The 26,013-nt window shown below is 45.4% G+C and overlaps 1 protein-coding gene and 2 long non-coding RNA genes across 5 annotated transcripts in view; 2 read left to right on the top strand and 1 right to left on the bottom strand.

Moving 5' to 3' along the window:
• Positions 1–4,123: 4,123 nt before the first annotated feature.
• Positions 4,124–9,862, top strand: LOC308465625. Its single transcript, XR_013980520.1, has 2 exons — positions 4,124–4,171; positions 7,053–9,862. It is a non-coding gene; the product is annotated as an uncharacterized lncRNA (long non-coding RNA).
• On the bottom strand, positions 9,411–19,089 carry LOC308465619. Its single transcript, XR_013980515.1, has 4 exons — positions 18,153–19,089; positions 12,068–13,105; positions 9,801–11,190; positions 9,411–9,425 (listed from the first exon to the last, which is right to left on the bottom strand). It is a non-coding gene; the product is annotated as an uncharacterized lncRNA (long non-coding RNA).
• A 944-nt stretch (positions 19,090–20,033) lies between these two features.
• Positions 20,034–26,013, top strand: part of ATP2A2 (ATPase sarcoplasmic/endoplasmic reticulum Ca2+ transporting 2) — a 53,757-nt gene continuing 47,777 nt past the window's right edge. For all 3 annotated transcript variants that reach the window (XR_013980514.1, XM_080985624.1, XM_080985623.1), the window contains exons 1-3: positions 20,034–20,553; positions 21,594–21,611; positions 21,700–21,782. Coding sequence is in view for 2 of the 3 variants with exons in the window: in XM_080985624.1 (XP_080841750.1) it covers positions 20,436–20,553; positions 21,594–21,611; positions 21,700–21,782 (219 nt within the window). In the remaining variant the exon portion in view is untranslated. The remainder of the gene's footprint in view (positions 20,554–21,593; positions 21,612–21,699; positions 21,783–26,013) is intronic.

Below are 26,013 nucleotides of genomic sequence, written 5' to 3'. Positions count from 1 at the left end.
AAACAACGGCTCTTCACGTACAACCTGATGGTCACGACATCAGACCCCATAAACACAGCAATCATCCTAATCAAATAACTCAACACATTTGCAGTGGTGTCAGGCCTACAGGTGAACTTTGCAAAATCTTAAGCTATGTGCTTCAACACTCCCCCTTATATCCAAAAAGAATTCACCAACATCACACAGATAAAACTCTGCCACATTAAATTCAGATATTTAGGGGTACAAATAACCAGAAATCTCAACAAATTATACCTTCACAACCCCCTGTGGTGAGAAATTAACAAAGATGTGAAACAATACAACTTCACCCTCTTAGACAAAATAGTCATTATCAAAATGATCACCCTCCCAAAACTAACCTATTTCAAACCTATTTTGGGGGGAATTTGGATTCCCCCAAAAACCAACTCCATAAATGGCAGGAAAAAACTACACTCATTTATTTTCTCACATAAAAAAACAAAAAATAAGTCCCAAATAACTGCACCTCCCCTCCTCAGAAGGAGGATGGGGAATTCCCAATATAGAACTACATAGCCAACCAAGTGCGCCACATAATCCCATACATCCTAGAAGACGAGATGAAACAATAGGTGCACGTAGAGATAGGTACAATTGAAAACACCCCCATCACAGTGTACCCAATTTTTCCAATTCCAAATAAGTTTATGGCCACTGACCATTACAAATATGAATAAAAAATAAATACAAGCAAAAGGAGTGTCACACCACAAATAATGATCTCTATTTAGATCTCTGTGTCTCCCTTACACTTCACTGCTATATTGTCCAGGGTCTTCTTTCTGGGCTTTTTTGCCACCAAAGCAAAAAGGGTGACTTTATGAATCACTGAAGCGTTCACATCACTAAGAAGCCGTTCCTCCAGAACAAACAAAGGAAAAACCCCACAGCACTAAACAGGTACCCCCTAAATACCCCCTGGAAAAAAGCACAGCATATGTTGGAAGCCACCCAGTCAGATAGGCAGGGTATCAATAAAATAATAATAATAATAATAATAATAATTATTATTATTATTATTATTATTATTATTACTATGGAATAGGACAGCCTTGTTTTCATCGGAGAAGTGTTGGAAGGTATGAGAATCTAGGAAATGCACTTCAATGAAGGGAGATGACAATGATCTCCTGTCAGAGAGTTGTGCCTGACACCTTTCTGAGGCACTCTGTCATATTCCGCACAAAAAGCAGGGCCATTTGTGACAGTTTGGTGAAGAGGCTGGCATGTAGGCGAGCAGCATTACTTCACAATGGACTCAAGTAACCTGTGCGGAGCAAAATGTCAAAGCATAAACGCGCCATCCATCTGCTGAAGGCCATAACAATTATTATTAGATTGAGGTGTTTTCTCTTACACTGACGTTACACTGAAACCTTTTCCCGTGTAGGACTTTCAACAATGCCAAGCTGCTCATGACACCAGCCGGGGTAGCCAATAGTTACCGAATACAAACTGGAGTGTCTCCTTTCTCTGAGTCTGTACTTTGGTATTATCTTTAAGCGCAATAGTCCCTTCCTATTGGCTTAATTTCCCCTGGGGAAGGTGAAAGAGTGAGAGGAGGTAGGCAGAACATATTGTGTTCCTCTGCCTTCTCCAGTGATGAAACAAGAGGAGCCCAACAAGGAAATGTGCTGCTATTAATACAAGTCTCAAGTTGTTTGTTTACCAAGAAAAGAGCTGCCTCTCTTTGACCTTTCGGTGTCCCATCTGAGGGGCAAATGCTTGGAACCTGGGGACTGTTTTTAGTGGGATCATCGAGTCCTAAAGGACTGCAAGGGCATCTAGTCTTACCAGTCCTTGGGTGTAAGTGGTGGGACTTCACCAGATAAAAAGATGTGCCTCACAAAGGGTTTATTGAGCAAATAAAGAGGCAGCCCTATTAGGAGAGAAGGGCAAGGTGGCAGACTTTGGCAGCCATTAAGGGCAGAGATGTATGATGCAAGCAGTTCTGACTGATGGGAGGCAACGGGCATAAATAAAGCCCTGCTAGATCAGGACTAAGGCCCATTTGGTCCTCTCCTCACAACAGCCAACTGGATTCATATTGGAAGCTCCCAAACAAGACACTCCCCACTCATTATTCCCATCAACTGATTAACAGAGACATATTGTCTCCAAAAGTACACAGCCGTCTTGGCTAGTAGTCATGTATAGGCTTGCCATTTGCCTCATCTCCTGCTGCTAGAGTCTTCCAGGCTACATCCTGTGGCAGTGAAGTACATTACCTATGAAGTACCTTCTTTTGTCTGCCCCCAGTCTTCCAGTGGATGATCCCAGATTCTAGTATAGAGGGAGAAAACTTCCATCTACTGGCAGGTTCTCCCACACAAGTGCCATTGAAATTAACTGGAGCTACTCAAGAAGACGACACAAGTGGTCTTGTGCAGCTCCTGCTTATTTCATTGGGAAGTAGGTCCTGGGATGGCCCTGGCAGATTGTGGCCCAGGTTACTTAGTGAGAGGGTTGCGCACCTTGGGCTGCCAAGGATCGTGGCCTGGTGGAAAGAGCCCTCTGAGGGCCTGGGTGAAATAAATGTTGAGAAACACATGGACGCAGGCCCAGCAGCAAGGGTCAACATGGCCAGGTATCTGCTGAAATCTACTGTGACCACTGACAATAAGGGATGCGGGTGGCGCTGTGGGTTAAACCACAGAACCTAGGACTTGCTGATCAGAAGGTCGGCGATTCGAATCCCCGCGACGGGGTGAGCTCCTGTTGCTCAGTCCCTGCTCCTGCCAACCTAGCAGTTCGAAAGCACGTCAAAGTGCAAGTAGATAAATAGGTACCACTCCAGCGGGAAGGTAAACGGCGTTTCTGTGTTCTGCTCTGGTTTTGCCAGAAGCGGCTTAGTCATGCTGGCCACATGACCTGGAAGCTGTCTGCAGACAAACGCCGGCTTCCGTGGCCAGTAAAACGAGATGAGCGCCGCAACTCCAGAGTCGTCCGTGACTGGACTTAATGGTCAGGGGTCCCTTTACCTTACCGTGACCGCTGACAATATTACTGTGGAGCAAGGATGGAGACTCACTGAGGGAGTGAGGGCCATGAAGGATGTTTTGGGGCATCTCTTCCTCCACCTTCCCTAGGGCTGCCAAAGACCTGTGTGCCCTGAGGGAAGGCAGAAGCAAGGAAGCCCAGACCAGTGAGCAACACACACCATTGGCTCCCAGTGGCCTGAGAGAGGAGTCTGTCATTCTACATTTTATGCAATTTATTTGGCTTTAGTGTTTTAAAATTGTAAACTGCTTTGGGGGCCTTGTCAGAAAATCAGTATATAAATCCAATCAATTCATAATAAAGGCCCTCCAAAACCCGAAACTGACACCATGGATGCTCAGGGAAATAAAATGCCGCACAAATTAAAATGTTAAGATTCTTCTGAAGGGATTCATTGCTGTGGCCTTGTTTTAGGAAGTGCATGGATTTTTTTCTGTTTACAGAGGGTTGGGAAACTCTTGACTATGATCTTAGACGTATAAGCGCCACCTGAACAAAACTCTGTCAGGCACAAGGGGAATATGGCAGATCCACACCACACATTTAAAGCACATATGACTACCCCAAAGAATCCTGGGAGTAGTAGTTTGTTAAGAGTGCTGGGAATTGTTGCTCTGTGAGGGGGAAATACAATTCAGGGAAAGCCATGGACTTTAAACGGGCACTGGATGTTTTAAATGTAGATGTGTCTATGCAGCCACTGATTCCTGTTTCTTTACACTGCGGTGGCTGAGCTGTGTAAATGCAGATGCTGCTGGACTACAACTCCCATTATCCTCGACCACCAGCTATGCTGCCAGGGTCAGTGGGGAATCTAACAACATCTAAAGGGTCAGAGGTTCCACATACTTTCTGTACATACTGTGTAGATAGGCGATAACAGCCATTTGATACTGAAGAGTGGCAGCCTATCTGTGCTGGCATAGCACCAGGAGGAGGAATGACTGAAAATTTCTAGCCAATGTGTCAAAGGGAGCAAATTCCTCACAGAGAATAAATAAAAGTGATGTGCTGTTTCCACTTGTGACAAAGCAGGTTTCTTACCAGGAATCCGTTCTTCTGGTTTCCCTGCCTCCCAGATATTGTCCTGCTATAACCCACATGAAAGCCCCAGAGAATGGCTGTTTGAGGTCATCACACTCAGGTATGCAGCAAAACTGGCTACAAAACATGACTAGCTAAATTTCTAGTATTTTGCTTCTTACTCCACACATACTTCATGGTATCCTCAAGAGAAAGAGAAAAGAAAATCAGTTGTGTTGTTTACATTTCACAAAGGTAAGATCCAGCTCCCAGCTGAAATTCTATGCATGCCTTTTTTGGAAGTAAGACCTGCTGAACAAAGTGGTGCTTACCTCTAAGTAAGCATGCATAGAACTGAGCTGTTGGAAAAGGGAAACCATCATTTGTAAAAGGAGACCAGCGCTCTGTCAGAGCTGGCAATTGGAAAGGCACTTGCTGTAGAAAAAGGCACTTGCAGCTACCGTAAGATAATTCCTCTTGCCTTTGAAGTGAAGTATGATTTGTCTTTCCCTCTATGCTATGTGCAGGCTTCTCAAGCTTGTCAGTCTTTAATCCAAAAATGTTAAACGATTTCCTTCCCATCCTGTGCCCCTCCTCCCTCCGTCCCCAGGACAACATGAGCTCAGAGGTCAACATTGTGTTGTCTGGCTACTGATTCAGGCTGCACACAGAGGTTGGTAATTAACTACAGCTTCCTGGTCAGGTTCTTAATACAGGCCTGCAGCAGGGCTGGATTTTCTTTTTTGGTAACTAGTCCATTGGGAAAGAATGGGGAATCTGAAAGCTGAGTGCAGGATTAGCTCACTGGGCTTGAATAAAAACACCAACACCAATCTGTCCTCTATCTGTATGAAAGTCACCTTCCCAGCCTTGAGTGACCAAGACCAGGACAGGCTGTGCAGCTGAAGATAGGTCACTAGGAGCAGGCGCCATCTTTGACCCTCCCCCCATCAGTATACCTGATGGAGCCCTCTTATTTTCTCTTGCATAAGGTGCTGGTCACAATTCATTTTTCCTGTGAAAAGAATTTGGGTATGTTACGCAGAGGGCAGCACCTGCTTCTTACCCTGACCACTAATCAAGATCCCTCAGGGGTGGTGCAGCAGGTGTCTGTGCGCAGACCACCCAGAGGCACACACTTCACCTGCAAGGCTTCTTCTTACAGCGTACAAGCCCAGCACTCTCCTCAGCCCTGTCAGAATGACATGCATTTTGCCATTTACCGATAAAATACAAGGTCCCCACGCTGAAAACTGCAGTTAGGGTCAGCTAGCAATTACCCCAGGAGGTGACTGGTGCACATCACCTATAAATTAATTAGCTGAGACGTAACCAATCAGCATCACCCAGGAAAACAGGTGCAGCTTTAGAACGGGTTGAATTCCAAAAGGGAATCCTCAGATAAAGGTGCAAGAAAGAAAACTGAATGTACTCATATATCAAAGTCGCAGGAAAACATCTCCACTGTATGTCAGCTCCCCCAACCCAGACGTGAGGTATGGGATTTCCCGATAACCTAGCCAAATTTCACATTTAGTGCCAGGAAATCCTCCTGACTGCCAGCCGTTGAGAGGTTAGAGAGATTAGGGTTTACATTAGATGTTTATTACTCCAGTATCACTTCCTCAGAACATTAATGGGTCATCTAATCCAAAGAGGGCAATGAGCAATTCCCCTAATAATGCCTTTGCAAAACTTTCGTGACAAGCCTTCCTTGTTTAGATTTTAAAAGCCTGGCCATGAAGTCTGATTGTTCCTGTAGCTCCGTGATTTCCTGTGATTTAAGTGTTAGGTGGCTTGTCTGCTGTTTGGTACTGGGCGTGTTCCTTAACAGGTTCTCAGCCACAACAACAGTTGTAGTCAAGACTGATACCAAGAGTCTCTCCTGTGGAGCTGCCTTAGACTGCTGGAACTGTATAAATCATGGAGGAGAAAACATATTTCATTGTGGGAGCTCACTATGTATACAGCATACATTTAAAAGCACCCCCTACACACACACACACACACACACACACACACACACACACACAATCCTGCGCATTGTAGTTTTCTCAAGGAGCTACAATTCCCAGCAGACTTTCCCAAAATCAGTGGCGTAGTGTGGGTTGTCAGCACCCGGGGCAAGGCAAGTAATTTGTGCCCCCTAACCCGTGAGCCAGGTAGGGGCAGAGAGCTGTGAGTGCGAGCGCGCCGCCCCCCAGATGTTGCGCCCGGTGCAGCCGGCCCCCCCTGTACCCCCCACGCTACGCCACTGCCCAAAATTCTTTCTAGGGATGGGGGAATGTGTTTTACATGCATGGTGTGCCCCCACCCTAATTGGTAAACTCTTCTCATACCTTCCCAAGTGTTCCTATTTTCCAGGGACAGTCCCTCTTTCCCATGCCACTGCCACTGCTGCCAGGTTTGGGGAGGAGGATGAGCTGCCACTTGTCCCAAGCGATGGCAGCTGTGGCTGCAGGAACTATGAGGCAGCATCTCGTTGCCTCTCCATGGCCACCGCTGCTGTTCAGCGCGTCACTGCCAGACAAGGCCAATGTGTTTAAATTACTTTTGTCCAAAACCAAGACTGAAGATGAGATCTCTCAAGGTCCAGTGTCATGCCATAGACCAGAGTCTGTACTGCCCATGGTTACACAGCTCCATCCCCAGCCAGACTTTTAGCTTAGTGGGCAAAGAAATGTACAAGTGTGGAAGAGATTGTGGAATGAAGCTTCTGACAACCGATGCTTTAGTATTAACGGCACAGAACAGATTAACTTTTCCCGACTGCACTGAGAAGCCACAGATATTTTAATGGAATATTAGCAGCTTTGCATCTAATTACTTCCAAACCTCCCAGCACTCTCCCTTGCATACACACACACACACACACATTAGGTCACACATTTTGCTCCCAGTTAATTATTTTCTATTTTGGTATGGTCTAAGGCGAGAAAAAGCTGATGGGTTTGCTGGGAAATGTTGAAGCTATTTTTATGTATTTCTCTTGCTCTCCGCAGTGGCTCCTGCTCCCTGGAAACAACCTTGAAGGACTTCCAGGCACCTGGTGCCTCTGATTTCAGCTATTTAAAAGCTGGCAGCTCTGCTGAACGTCCTGTAATGATGCCCCATCCAGTTCCATTCGCCCAAGGAAAGCATTCATGTTCTGCAACCATTAGTAGTAGTAGTAGTAGCAGCAGTAATTTATTAGTATATTCTGCCCTTCATTACAAGATCTCAGGGTGGTTTACAAGATAAAAATACAAGGTAAAAGCACAAATAAATAGTTTGAATAAAAACAATAAAACAATAATGCCCCCTCCCACAAACACATTTAAAAGGCTGTAGAATATTAATCAGCCTTGTACAGGGGTAGGCAACCTAAGGCCCATGGGCCACAAGCGGTCGACGTGGGTCATTTAACCTGCCCACAAGCCACTCCCAAACTCACCTGCTGAGCGAGTCCCCATGCACTGCGCTAAACCAGCGCTGCATGGCGCGGGGACTCGTGTCTGTGCAGATGCAGACGCCAGAAATCGTGGGCAATCCGGCCCACAGACGGATCTCTGCTGGAGTGAACTGGCCCAGGTGACGTAAACCTTGCTGACCCCTGGCCTTGTACAGTGGTACCTCAGGTTACATACACTTCAGGTTACAGACTCCACTAACCCAGAAATAGTGCTTCAGGTTAAGAACTTTGCTTCAGGATGAGAACAGAAAAATGGGCTCCGGCGGCACGGCAGCAGCAGGAGGCCCCATTAGTTAAAGTGGTACCTCAGGTTAAAGACAGTTTCAGGTTAAGAACGGACCTCCGGAACGAATTAAGTACTTAACCTGAGGTACCACTGTATAACCAAAAAATACAAATACAGAATACAAATTAACATATAATGCTTAAGAACAATTTAAAACATCCCCACAAATAAACAACATCCACCCAAGTTAAAACCCCATCCCCATTAAAACGATAATTTTAGCACAACAGGGCAGGGCTGGCTCATGTCCTCATTCCACCCCTAAAGTGCTGTCCCCTGACTTGTCAGTTTTCTTGACTTCTACCTGCTCACCTGGGTGCCTGTTCCTGCCTTGATTCTGCCTTGCACTTCCTCCTACCACGACCTGAATCTCTGAGTCCTATCCTATGAAAGCAAGTGCTTCGGTTTGTGTGTGATGTGGAGAGCAAATTTGCTCATAAAAGGATCAGGTACTCCCAATAACTGCCATGTAGATATTGATCCTTCACCCCCCCCCCAAAAAAAATTGTATCTGGAAGTGCACATTTAATATTGCTTTTGCAATTCATGTTTGTGCAATCTGTAAGAGGGTTCTTTTATTTAAAAAACCTGTTAAAATACAGCCAACTGTTAATTGAATTGCAGTGGAATGTTCTGGAAAAAAAGGCCAACTTTTTTTCTGTCTCTACTCCTATGTCTGACCCAGAAATCTAGCAAGTGAAAGTTTTCCTCCATGCCAGGAAATGCTTCACCTACTTCCTATTAGCATGCCAGGCTGCTAAAGGAATTGAGACAGCCAGGCAGGAATATTCTAAAACCTGGCAACCCGTTTTTCTGAATCAAATAACTAAATGGCTCTAAAGAGGAAAAGCTGTTGGCTTTACATGTGTCTCCAGCATAGTGTAGCTTTAGGTAAAATGCAGCAAAACATCTGAGAATAACCGGGAAAATGTCAAGAAGTCAAACAGCCTAAAATAGAAAAGGGTTTGGAGGTCAGGACAATTTCAGTGAGCATATAAATCCCTCTGACGTAGATAAGAGCTATGCACAAGGCAAAGAGAAAAGCAGGACACTGAGCCTCAAAATATTGAGCTCTGGGAACTCTCTGTGAATGTTGTTCTCTGGGCTCAAAGTCTCTTCTGGGCATATCCTGTTTAGGTTAAATCTTTGGAGCAGGGATGCAGAACCTGTAACCCTCCAGATGTTGTTGGACTTGTGACTCCCATCCCAGTTGACCATCCTGACTGGGGCTGATGGGAGTTGGAGTCCAACAACATCTGGAGAGTTATAGGTTAGCCCCCCCCCCCATCTAAGTGGCTGGGTTTTAGGAGAAACTTGTCAATGCAGAGCCAGCTCACCCATTAGGTGGGGTGAAGCAGCCGCCTCAGGCAGTGGAAGTGCAAGAGGCGGCACCACTCTTGCCCCACTGCTTCCACCACCACTGGAACATCCCCCACTGAGTACCAATGACAGGCAAGTGTTCTGGCATGCAGCATTGCCACTCATCTTCCTTGCCCCTGGGGCAGAGAAGTCAAGCACCAAGGTCTTGTGGAACGTTCCCTGCTCTTGCAGAATTCAACAAGAGGGGGCAGTTTTCGGCACACAGTGGAAGCGGGGAGCACAGCGGCAGGGAGGAAGCACATTCCCATTTCACCTCACCTTGTTAAAAAGGTAAAGGTACCCCTGCCCATACGGGCCAGTCGTGTCCGACTCTAGGGTTGTGCGCTCATCTCACTTAGGAGGCCGGGAGCCAGCGCTGTCCGGAGACACTTCCGGGTCACGTGGCCAGCGTGACAAAGCTGCTCTGGCGAGCCGGCACCAGCGCAGCACACGGAAACGCCGTTTACCTTCCCGCTATAAAGCGGTACCTATTTATCTACTTGCACTTAAGAGTGCTTTCGAACTGCTAGGTGGGCAGGAGCTGGGACCGAAAGACGGGAGCTCACCCCGCCGCGGGGATTCGAACTGCCGACCATAAGATCAGCAAGTCCTAGGCACTGAGGTTTTACCCACAGCGCTACCCGCGTCCCTCACCTTGTTAATACAGAGTTTTTATTGTCATATATTTTTGAGGGCTGAGATAGTTGAATTCATTTTTTTATAAACATTATAGAAGCCACACAGAGCCTTTGCTATCAAGAACGTCAGTAAGAAGAAACCTACTGAGAAAATGTCATACAGCAAACTGTTGCTGGCAACACAGAACCAAAAGTGAAAGTGCAGAGCCTGAGAGGGGGGTCAAACACTTCTTTGCATGGCAAACCAAGAGGGCCAATATACAGTACATTAGTAGGGCTTGTCTGTGTTGGAGCATTATTTAGCTGTTAATCCGCTCCCCCACCTTCAAATTAGGCCAGTCATCTACACCCGCACATGCTTGGATTTGTATGTCAGGAGCTAGTTGGGTCTTTCTCATTCATACCAGTAGGGGTTACCTTTTGTGTATGTCCCCATCTTCTAATTTCTTTATTATATTATGCTGATTAAGTACCAACAGAGCATGCACATCAATAGCTGTGCAGGCACCTCAAAAAATAAAACCCTGCCCAGGAAGTGCACAAAAGCACAGAGTCAGGCAATTGTAAATTCTCAGCACAATCATATGGAGTGGTTTGCTTTGCATTTTTATGATTTCATGCAAATCTGAGGGATCAAGAGTGAGCTCCTTCATTTAGGAGAGCACGGCATATTGTTACAAGCACAGCCAGAAAAGCAATGAAAGCATTGAGGAAGTAGTGGCAGAAAGTGATGACTAAGCCACCCCCCCCCAAAAAAACCCCAAATAATCTGTGACCCTCAAGTGCAGAAGTTTAGAGATCAATTTCCCTCAATTTATTGGATAATTTCCATATTGGGTAACCCCAAATTCACAGGGGAGAATCATCAATATTGGAGTTATTTGAAGATAATTACTTGTGGACTATGCAAATTAAATGGAAATGTAAAGACACAATGAACACCCAGTGAACTCTGGGGTGGACAAGCCCCTAGTCTTCCAAATGAGGAATAACCAGGGAACAAACAGCAGAAATGAGAAAGGCAAGTCTTTCTAGAAGCCATAAAGTTTTCTTTTTATTTCTCTGCAATATAATATTCTGATTTGAGGAGCAGCCTTAGCAGTACAGAGGCAAGGCAAGTTTCGGTAGCACCCTGGAGAACTCTATGCAGGGCTCAGGCTGGAGAATTTGGAAAAGCAGAGCTCAAATGTTGCTTCAGCAACAGTCATTCTCAGACTGAGCCTTAAACAGTTCTACTGTCGCTATTAGCACCACTTTTCAGTGAGGCACTTCTTCATTTCAAGGGGCGCTGCTGCCTTTAGTTGTCATTGACTCCCACTGAGTTGGGGCTACTATGGTTCCACTGAAATCTTTTCAGGCTGAGAACCACATTCCTTCTGGGGGTTGCATGTCCGTGGTGGGCAGGACTGCAGCAAAAAGTGAGAGAGCAAGATTCTCTGAATGAGCAAAGCAACCGTTGTGACCCCCTTTGACTTTGCAAAAGCCAGGGGTTTAGAAACACACATGCACACACCTTTTCACCAAGACAAGCAAGAGGCAATATCACAGTTTGAGGACACATTTCAGGCAGCCAAAAGCACCTGGGCTAGTGGCGCAGGACTGGAGAAGGCTGTGACTTCCAATTCAGTACACAAAATTGAAAAGATAAAATCATCCCATTGTGACTTAACCACAAACTTCATGTCCAAAAAGAATTTGAATTTTTAAATAATGTATGTGTGTTGCATGTATTAGTGACCCACTACCCAAGGTTGTATAGAAAATGCACAGCATAAAATAGACTAAAATAATAATAAGATCAACCAGTAGCAGCACAAAAACACAAAAACGCCAAATGACATCAGAGAAAATATTAACACAATTTAACAAAAATTATATAATCCAGCAGCTAGCAGAAATCCACACAGAGCTAAAGCCATCAGCCTAAAACAGTGAAATGCAGATAATTAACTGGCCTTGACAGAGTGAGGGACTTTACCTGGTGCTGAAAATTTGGTGCCAGGTAAGCCATTCTGGGGAGAGTATTCCATAACCAGGAACTACCTCTCAAAATTACTCAAATTCTCTTTGCCACTTTTCATATATTAGCTTATGGAGGTACTGGGAAAAGGGCAACTGATGATCTCAGGATCCAGGTAGGTACATACAAAATTCAATCACGCAGAGGCAATGAATAGGACAGTTTTGAAAGCTGGTTCCAAAACAGGAATGTTCCTGACAAACAAAATATTAATGTGGAGGTTTGTGGGGGGGGGGGGGAGAGAATTAAAGAAAGAAACATACCAACAACCCAGACTTTGACTCTTCATCCCACAGCTCATAGAAACTGATTCACTGGCATTACTTATATTGTGAACAAATGCAGAGAGGGATGAACAGCCCCATTTGAAAAGTCATTGAAATTCAGCTGCTGCCTTTTGAAGCCATAATCTCAGGACTCTTGCCAGTTTCAACCTCCTGATGCTAACAGGAACACCCACTATTGCCTGGCAAGAAAGATAATACACACAGACACACAAATAATTGTTCCGTTTACATAAACTTAAAACAACATATGAGAAGTTTTCCCTTACTGGGTTTGTATAACTATTCCAATCACCTAAAATGTATTTCTTAAAATAAAAAAGTAGTTCAAAGCTTTAAGCTTTTTAAATAGAGCTTGACATATTCCCATGATATCAAAGAGCAAGATGACTACAAAAATACCCAACTGTAGTTGCTATATTTAAACTGTTTTATTCTATCAGAGAAATGCAGCTTTATCATCTTCTAATTTTTATGCAATTGCAGGCAATGTTTATAGGCTGCCAGACGGCAACGCAGGCCTACAGCTTTCTAATTTAGCCTCCCAGTCAATCCCCCAGACCCAGACTAGTGTCAGTGGTTGGCATAGCAGGGCAGCTGCACCCCCCTCCACTAATGGCAGCCCTCTTGAATGTGCTGCTGGACAGCAGTGGCCATCTTACTGCTCCTGTTTTGCTACCCTAGCCTACTTACCTACCTGTGAGATGGGATTCACAGGTTCATGTAAGATAAGGCTATCAATGGCTATTGGTCATGGTAGCTAAGTACTAAGGCAGCAGCCCGCCGCTGAACACCAGTTGTTGGAGAACAACAGTGAGTGAGAGCTCTTGCACTCCTGTTCTCCTGATGGGCTTCCCATCAGCACCTGGTTGGCCAGCAGCATAACAGGATGTTGGACTGCATGGGCTTCTGGTCTGATCCAACAGGGCTCTTCTGGTGTCCTTATGTTCCCTGGGCAATTTCAGCAACTTTTGCTGCTCCATCCACTCTTCACTGTCACTATCTGGTTCTGCCCCACTGTGGAGAATAGGCAGGTGTCAGTTGGTTAAGTCCAGAGTCCTAAATTACCTAACTACCGAGGAGTTAAGAAAGTGGGTGGGTGGCAGCTGCTATGAGTGGGCCCAATGTTACTCGGGTACATGAGAGCCCACAAAAACAATCAAAACCAGGATCTGGTAATGGATTCCTCCAACAACAGCTTTCTGCTCTCTCTTCCTTCACTTGCTGAGATAGCACCGAATCCTACTTGTCACAGCAACCAGTGGGGGAGACCTGTTTGCGTGCACATGGCCTAAAATGTATGAGGAATAGATTAGTTTCCTCTACCACCATTTCACCATCTATGTTTTGCTCAATAGGAAAGTTAAAATAGTTTTCCGCTCACATTCTTTCACTGCTGAGTTATAGGATAATTGGGAAGTTAATTTCTGTGAGCAGTTATGACAACAGCAACAAACACTGAGAGTCACAGTGGTCTGGTCATATAGTGTGAACTCCACAGCTTAAGAACTGTAGCTAAAATTGGACTGAAATGTAATGGAACTACCTGGTTTCAACCTGGATAGCAGTGAACACTTAAGTATATCCCTATTTATCCATCTGCACACATACAACAGTCTAGGCTATTGTCTGATGGAGAGAAGGTTGAATATTGTCTGCATCTATATGGATGGGGCCCAAACCTGAAATAGAAAGGGCATTGCAGGTCAGCATTTGGATGAACTGGCTGAACTGCATGGGGATTTTGAATGGCACCCTCCTGTGCTTTGCTTAACTCCAGGCAAAGCCATTAAACACTGGCCTGACATTTGAGCATCAAAGAGAACTCCATTGTCACACATATTAAGGACAGCCACCAGCATAACTAACAAATCTGCCACCTTACATAATGTGGGGTGAGTGCATGATGATTTTAAGCAGATGTCCTTCTTGAGACCAAATCTCATTTATGCTTTCATTCATTTTTTAAAAATGCTTTGTCCACTAACACATTGTGGCAATGAAGATGGAAGCCCTGATTCATTCTGTATCTACAAATTCTCCAGTACTTCAGTGCTGGGGCCTGAAACAAGCCACACTCTCTGAGCTGAAATGCCTTCCTCCTAATGCCAGATGACTGCAACTCTTTGCTAGTGAAATACCCACCATGATGATGGGCAGGATGTATGCAGAGGGAAAGCTTTTGCATTGCAAAGACCAGAGTGGGAGTGGAGGATGTCCTCTGTCTAAATACCAGAATGAATCTGTATCAGTACCTGCCTATGTGCAGACCCTGAACCAAACCATACTTTCTCCACAGAGAAGAAGAGCCCCAGCACAGATGGGGACTCTGGGAAGTTAACAACTCCTAAGAAAGAACTGAATTATTCCCCTCTTGAGGAGGCTGCAATAATGAGGGACCAAATGTTTCCCTGTGCTAAAACCCCAAACTGTTTGGAAGACTGAAGCCTCCCTGTCCTCAGTCCTGCTTGGGAAGAGGAGGTAAGTACTAGTGCATGCTCTGGATCAGAGCCCCATAGAGATGCCAGAAGAGGCAGAGCCTGGTCTACTGTAAAACCATCAGTTACTGATTGCAAATTGTTGGTGCAACAGCTGTGAGAGGGAGGTCCCCTGTCCAGCCTTCCAGATCCTGCTGGACAGCTCCTTGGCTGCTCCAACTCCTGTCCCAAAACTTCCTCCTTTGGCACCACTCAGGTTTGGAGGAAATGGAAAATTACACCCCACGGCAGCCTTCACCAATCTGATACTCTCCAGATGTTTCAGACTACAAACTCCCATGATCCTCAGGTAGCACTGCTGGAACGAATAGGAGTTGTAGTCCAATATATAGCCTGTCAGAGAGGGTTGGGTCATCTAGTGTCAGAGCAGAGAGAAATGCTACCCTCATTGACCTCATGCACAGCTTTTTCCCCATAGGAGAAGATAACAAGCAATTAACTTATAAAGGACAAAACAATGGGATCAGTTCCCGTCCATTATGAATCAAGAATGCTTCTGTCTGACTCCCTATCCTCTTTCACAGGTCCCATATTGAATCTGTGTTTAGGTCAACCTATGACAGAATGTTGGGGTCTGGTTCTAATACAGATAGATGAAGAAGGAATATCAGGTCAATAGACTAGAATAGTATAATCCAAAGTGGAAGGTACTTGTGTGTATATTTTAGTATTCAGGGCTGATTAATATTCTGTCCAGTGAGCTATATTTTGTAATTATTATTATTTCTTACACATTTGGTATAATAAAAAATAAAACCAAGATAAAACTAAACAGAAAAGCTAAAAGCATTTATATGCATAAAAGGCAATTTAACACATCCCACCCATTAGTGGAGGCCACAAAATCTAAAACACTCCTAGTTAAAGGCCAAAAGCCTGTATGAAAAGAAACATTTTTGCCTGGCACCTAAAAGTAACATATTTGGTCATAATGGAATGGACAATTATACTAAGTACCATTAGCCAAGATATTGTATTTTCATAGGAGAGAGAGAGAGAGAGAGAAAGTGTGTGTGTGCGCGCGCACACATTTATTCAATTTCTTTCCCGCCTTCATATATACAGCGCCATTAACATTGCAGAATAAGAGAAGTGGAAAAACCCTTGCACTATAGGTCTTTCTCACAAACTATATTTGTATTGTGAGGGAGACAAAAAAGGGGGGAGAAAGGATAAATGAAGTTTCACACAGAGAGTAGGTGAGAAATTTAGTTAAATTTTAGACATAATTTTGGATCAGGATGAGAATTATGAGATTAGGCCAAAGGTTTAATGAAAGAAGTAAATCCTGATGAGGAACCTAAAGCAGGAGACTTGTGGGGGTCTGGATACGGCTACCATGAAACAGGGACAATCTGCACATGCTCAGTGTAACTCTTTGCCTTATTATCACTTCACATGACCTGGATGCTGAGCTTTCAGGTATCCTGATTCAAAGCCTTCATAATCTCTATTAAAATATTCAGGATTACTTTAGAGGTGAAAGGATATCTTGCAGCATGAGTGACAGCCAACTTCATCAGATTAATGAACAGGGATTTTATTCCATTAAAGCCAACAGGATTTCACTGAGAATTAATTTGACCTCTTGCGGTGCTGCCTTTCTTGCCAAGGTCCCACTCTGCATTCACACTGCAATCTCAGCTCCTCAGGAGCAGAGAATTCGTATGTGTTGGTCTCCCTTTTAGTTACATTTTTCTGTAGCTTGCTCCAGCTCAAAAATTAATCTGCCTGAAGCTTTCATGCTTCCACAGTTTACAATCAGCTTTGATGCCTTCTCACAGACAGGCCAAAATAACTTGCTTGCCAGTGAAGAGAGATAAATTGGTCAAGAAAACACCATGCATTTCCAAATTATTATCCCTTCAGGAGAGCCTGATGCTCTCATCTAAATTCCACAGAGGTAAACAGGGGCAGGGAGTAATATTTCAATGTTGGGTTTTAAGGGACAGAATTAGCCTATTTGTAGACCTGTCCACACTTTGATTGCATCTGCATAGATAGTCCATTCTTCTTTCAAGGTTCTAGCTCCTTTCCGGCAAGAGAAGTACTAATTTTAACTCCTACCTGATAAAATGTGTGACCCATCATGCCCTCTCAGACAAGCTTTTATCACTGGATGATAAATCTGGTCCAAAATCTAGGGAAGCATTTTGTACTAATACAGTGGTACCCCGCAAGACGAACGCCTCGCAAGACGGAAAACCCGCTAGACGAAAGGGTTTTCCGTTTTGGAGGCGCTTCGCAAAACGAATTTCCCTATGGGCTTGCTTCGCAAGACGACAGCCCATAGGGAAATCTCCGGGACAGCGGGGAAGCGCAGCGCGTCTTCCCCACTGTCCTCGGACCTCCTCCCGCCGCCCGGCATCGGAACGAAGCTCCGATGCCGGGCGGGGGGGGGGAACGCCTCCTCCCGCCGCCCGGCATCGGAACGAAGCTCCGATGCCGGGCGGGGGGGGACGCCTCCTCCCGCCGCCCGGCATCGGAACGAAGCTCCGATGCCGGGCGGGGGGGCGGGGACACCTTCTCCCGCCGCCCAGCTTCGGATGGCTTTCCTGAAGACTTGGGGTGGGAGGAGGGTTTTCCTTCCCACCGCCAACATTCAGAATGCTGTTCTGAATGTTGGCGGTGGGGAGGAAAAACCCTCCTCCCACGCAAGCCCCGGGAACAGAGGGAAAGCGCTGCGCGCCTTCCCCTCTGTTCCCGTACCTGTCCTGAAGGCTTGCGGTGGGGAGAAAAGCCCTTCTCCGCACCGCCAGCCTGGCAAGCGGTTTCCCTAGGAACGCATTAATTGATTTTCAATGCATTCCTATGGGAAACCGTGCTTCGCAAGACGAAAAACTCGCAAGAAGAAAAAACTTGCGGAACGAATTAATTTCGTCTTGCGAGGCACCACTGTAAGCAGTTTTTCAGAAGGAGCAGAATTTCCTGTTCTAGTACTGCCTTGGTGTGCATACTTTTGCTGGTTAAAAAACATTGGGGGGCAGAAAGAAGGGGTTGATGCGTATTCTCCAACATTTGATGAATGCCAACAACACTTGTTTTATATTAAGATAGCCTATCATGTAGTGCCTTCCAGATGTTGTTAGACTCCAACTCTCATCAGTCCCAGACAGCATGGCCAATGGTCAGCGATAAACAGAAGCTGTAGTCCAACAACATCTAGAGGACACCACTGGCACCAAGTTTTATAGTATATATCAATACGCAGGGGTGGGAAACGCAAGAGCTATTCTTCCTCCCAAATTGTAATCTGATATCCCAAATATAATTTGCTAAAATAATAATAATCTATTTGTTTGCTGTTCATTTGGACACTTAAAATATCATAACCAAATTTTGTATGATGGTTCCTGAGATCAAGTTTTTGTCTATGTTTGGATACAATTAGATGCTATTTTGAATCAAGATGGTGGACTGAACCGTTCAAAATTGCACTTTCTTTTTTAACTTCTTACAGTCCTAAGCAATGCCAGGTACAAGGCAACTAGCAGTAAATAAATAATGTTGGTGCCACCTGCTTGAGGTTGAGGCATGGTCCTCTTGTGTGTTCCAACAATACTTACTGAAGACTGATGATCTTAAACAGCATAATGCACAGTTGAAATGCCAGGGAGTTTGACCTTAAATAGATCAAATCAAAGCACTTTCAGCTCAGGCACACTGGAATCTGTTTTATAACAAGTCAGAATCCAGTCCTGTCTACTATCAGCTAACAGCTAGGCAGCAGGGGAAAGACTGCCCATCTTGGAAGACCAAGAAACATTGGAAAGGGCCATTTGGTGGTGACACTGTATGATTGTGGGATATCCTCCCTTTGAAGATCCACTGGGCCTCTTCTGTGTCAGAGTTGCGTTTTTTATTTCACAAAGCCTTCAATTTTGTATTCCATCCTTCCTCTCTCCTCCCCCCCAAATGATTTTGATCGGTTTTTAATCTGCTGTTTTTTATTTGATTTTATCTGTGGTCCTTTCAAATAGTTTGCTGTAGTTTATACGACTGCTTATATGTTCCTTGCCTCAACTGCTTTTAATCCTGTCAACTGTTTTTCAGGTCTGCAGGCATAAAAGGGTGGGGTTGAGGGGATAAGAGTAATTAATCAGATCAACAACAATAGCGACTGTACTTCAGGCAAGACTTCGTGAGGTGAACATGCCAAGAGTGTATAAAACATGTTGTATATTAAAAAGTGCTGTTAGAATCGCGGGGGGGGGGCGCATCTGCCCTCATGGCAGCTGTGTGGAAACGGCAGAAAAACGAAGCCGTCTCAATAAGAATGCCTTTTGAGAGGTAGAACTCGTGTGCGCGTTTCAACATGTTCTCACACACATATGTTAACGTGTTTAAAAGATTCGGGTAGGTTCAGGTGTTGGAAAGGTCAGCTGGGCGGGTTGGGTGCGTGTGAAGGCCGGCCACGCGGCCCCTCGACCTGACGGGACCCGGAGGCGGGCGGAGAGGCCAACGGCCGCCCAGCGTCGCCTCAGCTCGGCTCCCCTCCCCCAGCTCGGCTGGAAAGAGGAAGGCGCTCGAGAGACTCGCCTCGGATCCTTTTCAAACCGGTTTACATTGCTTTGGTTTCGACGCCCGCCCGCCCTCCCACTCCCTTTCCAAGCGAGGCCATTCCCGGAGTTGTACGGCACGAAGCGTCAGCGCGCGCCGCAAAATCAATCCGCGGGGCGGGGGGCTCATTTTTGTATGATTCGTTTTGTAGACTCCCTCCTCCTCCTCCTCCCCCCGCCTCCCTCCCTCCCTCGCGCCTCTTCCCGGCTTCGGGCGAAATCTCAGCAGCGGCAGCAGCAGCCCGAGGGCCGAGCAGCAGGAGACGGGGTTTCGCGGTGACGTCACGGCGGGTGGGCGGGGCCTCTTCCCCTCCCCCCTCCCTTCGCTCTCCTCTCTCGGCCAATGAGCATCGTCCACATGCCGCGGCCGCAAGAGGGGCAGCCGCGAGTTGGCTCGGATAAATTCTATTAGAGCAGCGGCCGCCGGCTCAGCCAGCGCCGGGGAGGGGAGCCGGGACGAGGGAGGGCAGGAAGCGGGAGAAAGGGACACCCCAAAAGCCCCGCCGCCGCCACACACAAAAAGGGGGGCAGGAAGCCGGAGAGCCGACCGAGGCCTGCGCTGCCGAGCCGGGGAAGAGCGCGCCGAGGAGCCGCCGGTGCTGCCCCGTCCGAGGCGGGTGGGGCGCTTGTGTCTGCCCCCAACCCTGAGGGCGCTCGCACCTCAGCGAACCCGGAGGGAGGCGCCAGGGGCCAGTTACTGACTGCATCTCCGACGGCGGAATCAGGGGAGGAATTCTTTAAAAGGGGGTGTCTCATTTTATAACCCCCCCAAAAAAAACCCAGTTTGCGGAGCAGCCCCTTCAGCCCCTTCACAAAACACCCCTCGAGTTGGACCCGTCACCCCGAGGGCGGCCGGAGCGGGCTGGGTGAGGCACCCGGTGGGAGGAGGAGGGGAAAAGGGGCTTTCTTGCCCCCTCACCCTGGTGGTAGCTGTGGGCCGTCCCTCCCCCCGAAAGATCTCTCCCCAAGGGGTGCGCCAGCCCTGACTGACTGGCTGGCTTCGCCTTGCTAGAAAGCGCCGGGCGCCCTTCTGGATCTCTTGTCTTCGATGGTGACAAATCCGGGGAGGAGGAGGAGTGGGGATCCGTAGGGGAAGGGAGGGTGGCGGGCGAGGAAAGGAGTAGAGAGGAGGCTAGTGGTGAGCGAGGGTAGGCGCCGCTTTTTTTTTTTTTAATTTGCTGCTGCTGCTGCGAAGAAGGAAGAGGAAGAGAGGCAGCGAAGGAAAGCGAGGGAAACCCGAGCGAGGCTCCATTTGCTGCTGCTGCTGCTTCTCCTCCGCCGGCCTCAGCCATGGAGAACGCGCACACGAAGACCGTGGAGGAAGTTTTGGCTTATTTCAGCGTCAACGAGAGCACCGGGCTCAGCTTGGAGCAGGTCAAGAAGCTCAAGGAGAGATGGGGCGCCAACGGTAGGTCGGAGCAGCAACCCGCCGCCTCCTCGCCGGAGGGGAGATGCTGCTGGGATTGCCTCCCCCCTCGCTCCCCTCCGCATTTCTTTTTATCGCCATTCTTCTCCTCTTCCCTCGGCCCCTTCTCAAGGCCTAAACGGGTGGCCAGCCACGCACAGGACACATCCGCACCCCCCCCCCCGAAAAAACCGGCATCTGCTTCAGGAACCGGAATAAAAGGAAAGGGAGAGAGAAGATGGCTGACTCTCGATCCACCTCGTGGGTTCCCTTCCGTGCCCCAGGCTTCTGGGGCTGTTCCAGCGCACAAGCTGCCCGCCCGCTTCCCTTTCACCTTTAACGAGGGCAGAGCTGCTTCTGTTTTACACGGAACACGTTTTATATCTCTCCTTTCCCTCCCGTTCTTAGCATCTTAGCCTATTGCTTATTTGACCTTTCTTTCTTTTGTTCTTTTCCTTCCGGCTTGGTTCCTCATTCCTGTTAAACGCTCTTGGTTTAAAAAGAGGATTCTGAAGGTGCGGGAGGGGGCGAGAAGGCACACTGCTTTCACTGTGTTGCAAAACCGGCATTTGCATAGGAAATTGTATGACGGGGCCAGAGGTGAGGGAGCTACCCTTGAAAAGTGAAGAAGTATTTTCTTTCCTCTTTGCTTTTTGAAAAAGGAAGGTTGAGGAAAAAATAAAATCTCTTTGTCTGAGGCTTAAGAGAGGTGTGTGTGTGTGTTTAAACACCTTTGACCCTGTGTGTGAAGCTCCATTAGAAGTTATGGTTGGCAGCAGTGATGACTTGGCTGAATTTGTAACCTCACCAGCTTGATGCTTAGGGTAAAATGCTGGGAGCATGAGGCCTGCTCTCTGTCTCGGTGAAAGAAGGCACCTTAACCATTACATTGTTTGTGCCTTTGATATTAAGTTAAACATTCTAAAAAACCCTTTAATGCAGCTGAGGCTTCAAGTATGGATCCTATTATACTAGTTTCTAATAATATCTTGTTCTTTCTTCCTTTCTTGGACGTGCTTTCCGGAAATCTTTATCTCTTAAAGAGCTACCAGCTGAAGAAGGTAAGCAAGTTTGTGAGGCATTTCATATTTCTACATGACATTAATCAGTGTATATTTGACAACTTATGTCTACATTTTTTCTTGGCAGGAAAAACTTTACTTGAGCTTGTTATCGAACAGTTTGAAGATTTATTAGTTAGAATTTTGTTGTTGGCAGCGTGTATATCATTTGTAAGTATCTTATATTTTTTATTTCATATTTGTCTGACCTGCCATGTATATAAACCTGCCATGCAGATTCTTCAAAAGTTCTTAAACTGAGAAGTGCAAAAACCATACCTTTTAATTTGCCTTAAGTTTTAGCCTTGGGACCGAATATCATGTTTTCTACCAGAAAGTGTTTTGTCTCTGGATTTTAGTGCAGTTACTTTGACCTCAATCCTAACCATATTTTCTCAGAACAAGTTTGATTTTGCTGGGATACTGCAGTTCAAAGTTGTGTTTTAATATGGGGCCAGGATTGCATACCAGTTAAACCAGATACACACTAACATTTTTTGATACATAGTATCCATGGGATTGATGATATTTTTTTATTTGAAGTAGGATCTCCCAGTTCTTGCCTGTTAACCTTGGCCCCAGTAAGAAGGTGAACTAGTATTCTTTGTATGGTTGATTGTTATGAAACTAACTGAGACTGCTGGAAATCTTTTTTTGGATGCAATGCAAACTGTAAATAGAATTTGCATGGGGGAATATTCCAGTTGCCTTCCCTCGCTGATAATAGCAAGGTGACAGTTGTTGCTCTTGACAGTGACAAGAATGATGACAGCAGTGATGGCACCATTGTTGACCAAATTTGGTAACTGACCTTTGGGAAGCCTCCTGCTTTGCATGCAGAATTGGTAGGATGGGACTGTGAAACCGGTTCTGGATATTTTTACTTCTTCCTTATTTAAAAGCCGTTGAATAGAACATTGCCTGATGCCAGGTCTGTGTTTGCGGAGAAACAGTTAGATATGCAGCAAAGATCGAAACAGAGGGTGGTCATGGTTCACACATTCTGACATGCTGAAAAGGAAGGGGTAAACTATAAAAGCATTACATGTGGAGATGATACTTAAACAGGTTGGCATGGTGCAAATGGTAGTGTTCTCTTTGGCGAGACTTTAGCTCTAAAATGCTTGGTAGCATTGGGCATGTAGTGCCAGCCTAAACTATGGACAGGGTTGATGTGAGGATGATGGAGATAAAGAATGTACAGCGCTTTGTAACCTGAAAGGTAGGTTAGAGAAGGCTGGGGTTTGTAGGACTGTGTGCACACCAACATGTGCTTTCATTATATATGGCAACTCTAGAGTTCCCCTTTAACTGCAGCTTTTTGTGACATATTAGCACTTCTGGAGAGCCCCATTATTTCCAGGAGCAGCTTTTCAGGGATCACAAGGCACTGTGGTGGGAAGAAGGGGGTTTAAAAATGGGTTATATGTGGAACCTCCAAGATAGCTCTCCCCAATTGTGGATTTATGTGGCAGTTTTCAGAGGAACTAAATTTAATCTTTGGGGCCTTTTTGGAAGCTGTAAGAGTAGAAAACAGTAAATGGTGCAGAGCTCTCTTAAGTGTTTGCAAAATAATTGTGGCAGTAGGAAATACGATCCGGAAAAAACGGGTGAGAGGAGGGTTACCCCTTGTACTAATATGTAGCATAGCATGTTGCTGATCTTGAGCCAGTGAGGGTTTCAGATATCTTGACACTGGTATGTGCTTTCAAAGAAGATGGTCTTCAGTTCTGGTACTTATGCATCATTGCAGTTAGTCAAAGCTTGGCACTGATCTTTCTTGTGGAGATGATTGGCTTAGTCATTCTGGTTTTTTTCTTACAAAAGTTAACTGTGTATGACTATGCCACTTTAAAATGAGCGAACATTTTATGTAAAGGAAGTTGTGAGTATGAGATGAGACCAACCCATTTTGGGGTTCACTAGAAGGTATGTTAGTAAATGTGGATCACTTGTGCATATTCAAAATACATTTGCAGTTTTAAAATAGCATTATTGGTTATAAACCTGATTTTGAGTGACAGTCCATTATTTGTGTTTATGATTTGATTAGAAATGCTCAAGAATTATGCATTCTGAAAGCGGACAATTAGTGAGCACTACGTCTGAAAAGCTGTGCACGTTAACAACGTGAGATGACATGCCTTGACTTACCATGCATAGAATTCCCTACAGTTATTATAGCGTGGGTTAGGTTTTCCTGGAAGAATCTTTCCTTAAACAATTTCCAGGAAGCAAACCAGTGAATTTATTTCTCCAGAATATATTCTAATATTTTGAAACTGAATCTGGGGGATGTTAATTCCAGAGTTAAAAGCTAGCAGAAAAATGTGAATAATTTTGCTCTCCATATAGTCTTATTTAACTGAATTATTAAAAGTTATTGCTATACAGTGGAACCTCGTGTTACGTACCACCCTCCTTACAAATGCTTCGGGTTACGGGCTCCGCTAACCCGGAAGTAGATGCCCTTTGTTGCGGACTTTGCCCCAGGATGCGAGCAAAAGTCGAGCAGCGCGGCAGCAGCGGGAGGCACCATTAGTGAAAACACGTCTCAAGTTAAGAACAGTTTACAGTTACAAACGGACCTCCAGAACAAATTAAGTTCATAACTGGAGGTACCACTGTAATCTTGAGGTTTAATTTTATGCTGATTTCAGTAATGTAGGCCTGTATAGAGTATAGATCAAAGATACTTGTGTTAGTTTACTCACTATTGGCTATTTTATTTTAAAAAATGACTGTAATCCTTGAATAATTGCTCTTGAACAATTTCTTTGGTTAAGGTTGCATGTGGATGTTGAAATGCAATCCTAGCAGAAGCTTTTGAGATTGTCTTTAGAATTGCTAAGTTTCCATAGGTCCAAAGCTGACAATATTCTAGCCTATAGGCTTTTTGACACCACACATTAAACCATAGTTTGAAGAATAAATTGTTTCTGTGTGAATAAGCTAGTGTGCTGGTGCATGCTGCTGAAAAGTTCACACTGAGTTCCTCTGCTCTGCCACAGGGAACCAAGAAGGAGTCTGGCTTGTTGTGATATCTGAAACCCAGCTCATGGTTTGATTTTCCCCAAACAAACCATGATCAGTATTCTAAAAATAAACCTTGGTTACTACTTGTGGCTTATTTCTCTCCAAACAATGAACCTGGTTTTAGACGTCATGACAAGCCAGGCTTGTTTCCTGGCAGTGTAGCAGGAACTGGGGAGGAGTGGAGCAAGAACTTTGAATGCACCAGCATGTTCACATTAAACCTTTTTAGAAGTATGGTGTAGTGCAGTGATGGCCAAACTTGGCTCTCCAGCTGTTTTGGGACTACGACTCCCATTGTCCCTAGCTAACAGGACCAGTGGTCAGGGATGATGGGAATTGTAGTCCCAAAACAGCTGCAGGGCCAAGTTTGGCCATCACTGGTATAGTGTAACATCTGTCATGTCTGCCAGTTGGTTGAAGTGTACAATATAGAAAAAAGTATTGCACTCACTCAGAGACCGGAAAAGGATGCTTCCTCACTTTTTTCCTTGAATTTCTGATGCAATTTGGAATCTTAATGTTGGAACAAAGTATTTAAAGGGCCCTAATAGTGAAGTGCACTTGAATAAGCCTCTTCCCTCCAGAATAATGGGAGAACTGTGCTCCTGAGGAGTTGTGATGATTAATTTACAAAGAGACCAGGCAGTGCTTAAAAGGACAACTGTGAAGTGTACATTCGGGGAAAACGTGGGCCTATAAATTTTGCATTTCCCCTCTGAGGGAAATAAGACAGTGTCTTTTAACTGTTTTGCTGCAAAACAAGCATTTTACTTAAATACAACCTTCCCCAATCTTGGTTCCACAGACTGTAGACTACAGCCCCCATCATTCCCAACCAGCATAGCCAATGCTCAGGGATGATGCAGTTTGGTCCAACAACATCAGAGAAAACAAGGTTGTGGAAGGTTACTTTAATGTGCAGAGAATTATGTATTGTGTGTAATTCTGGATGATTGTATTTTGCTTCCATATTCATAAGTTCAGGTCTGTAAGTCTATAAAAATAATAAGAATATGCAACTTCTTCTTTCTCTGCTGATGAGTGCTTGCTACATGTTCGTCTTGAACAGTCTTGTTGATGATTTAAAACTCAGAACACCCAAAGTTTGTGTGCATGGTGTTTTGTTTGTAAAATAAGGACAGAATGTGAGAACCACTACCCTATAGATTAGGAAAAGTAGTACATGCAAGAGAAGGAAAATATTGTGATTCCAACAAATGAAATTATAAATATTGGACTCTATGGCAGGAATCTGGTTCATTTTTATGAACCAGTGTGGTTGGTGCTGGAGTAGAACTGGTTTGAATCCCTCCTTAGCTGTGAAGCTCACTATGTCATCTTGGGGCACACTATTATCCCACCTCAA

Source organism: Podarcis pityusensis (genome assembly GCF_964106645.2).
Source record: "Podarcis pityusensis genome assembly, chromosome: 16".
Classification (NCBI taxonomy): Eukaryota; Metazoa; Chordata; class Lepidosauria; order Squamata; family Lacertidae; genus Podarcis; species Podarcis pityusensis.
The sequence above is the reverse complement of the archived record's forward strand: the minus strand, read 5'-3'. Positions and strand labels throughout refer to the sequence as shown.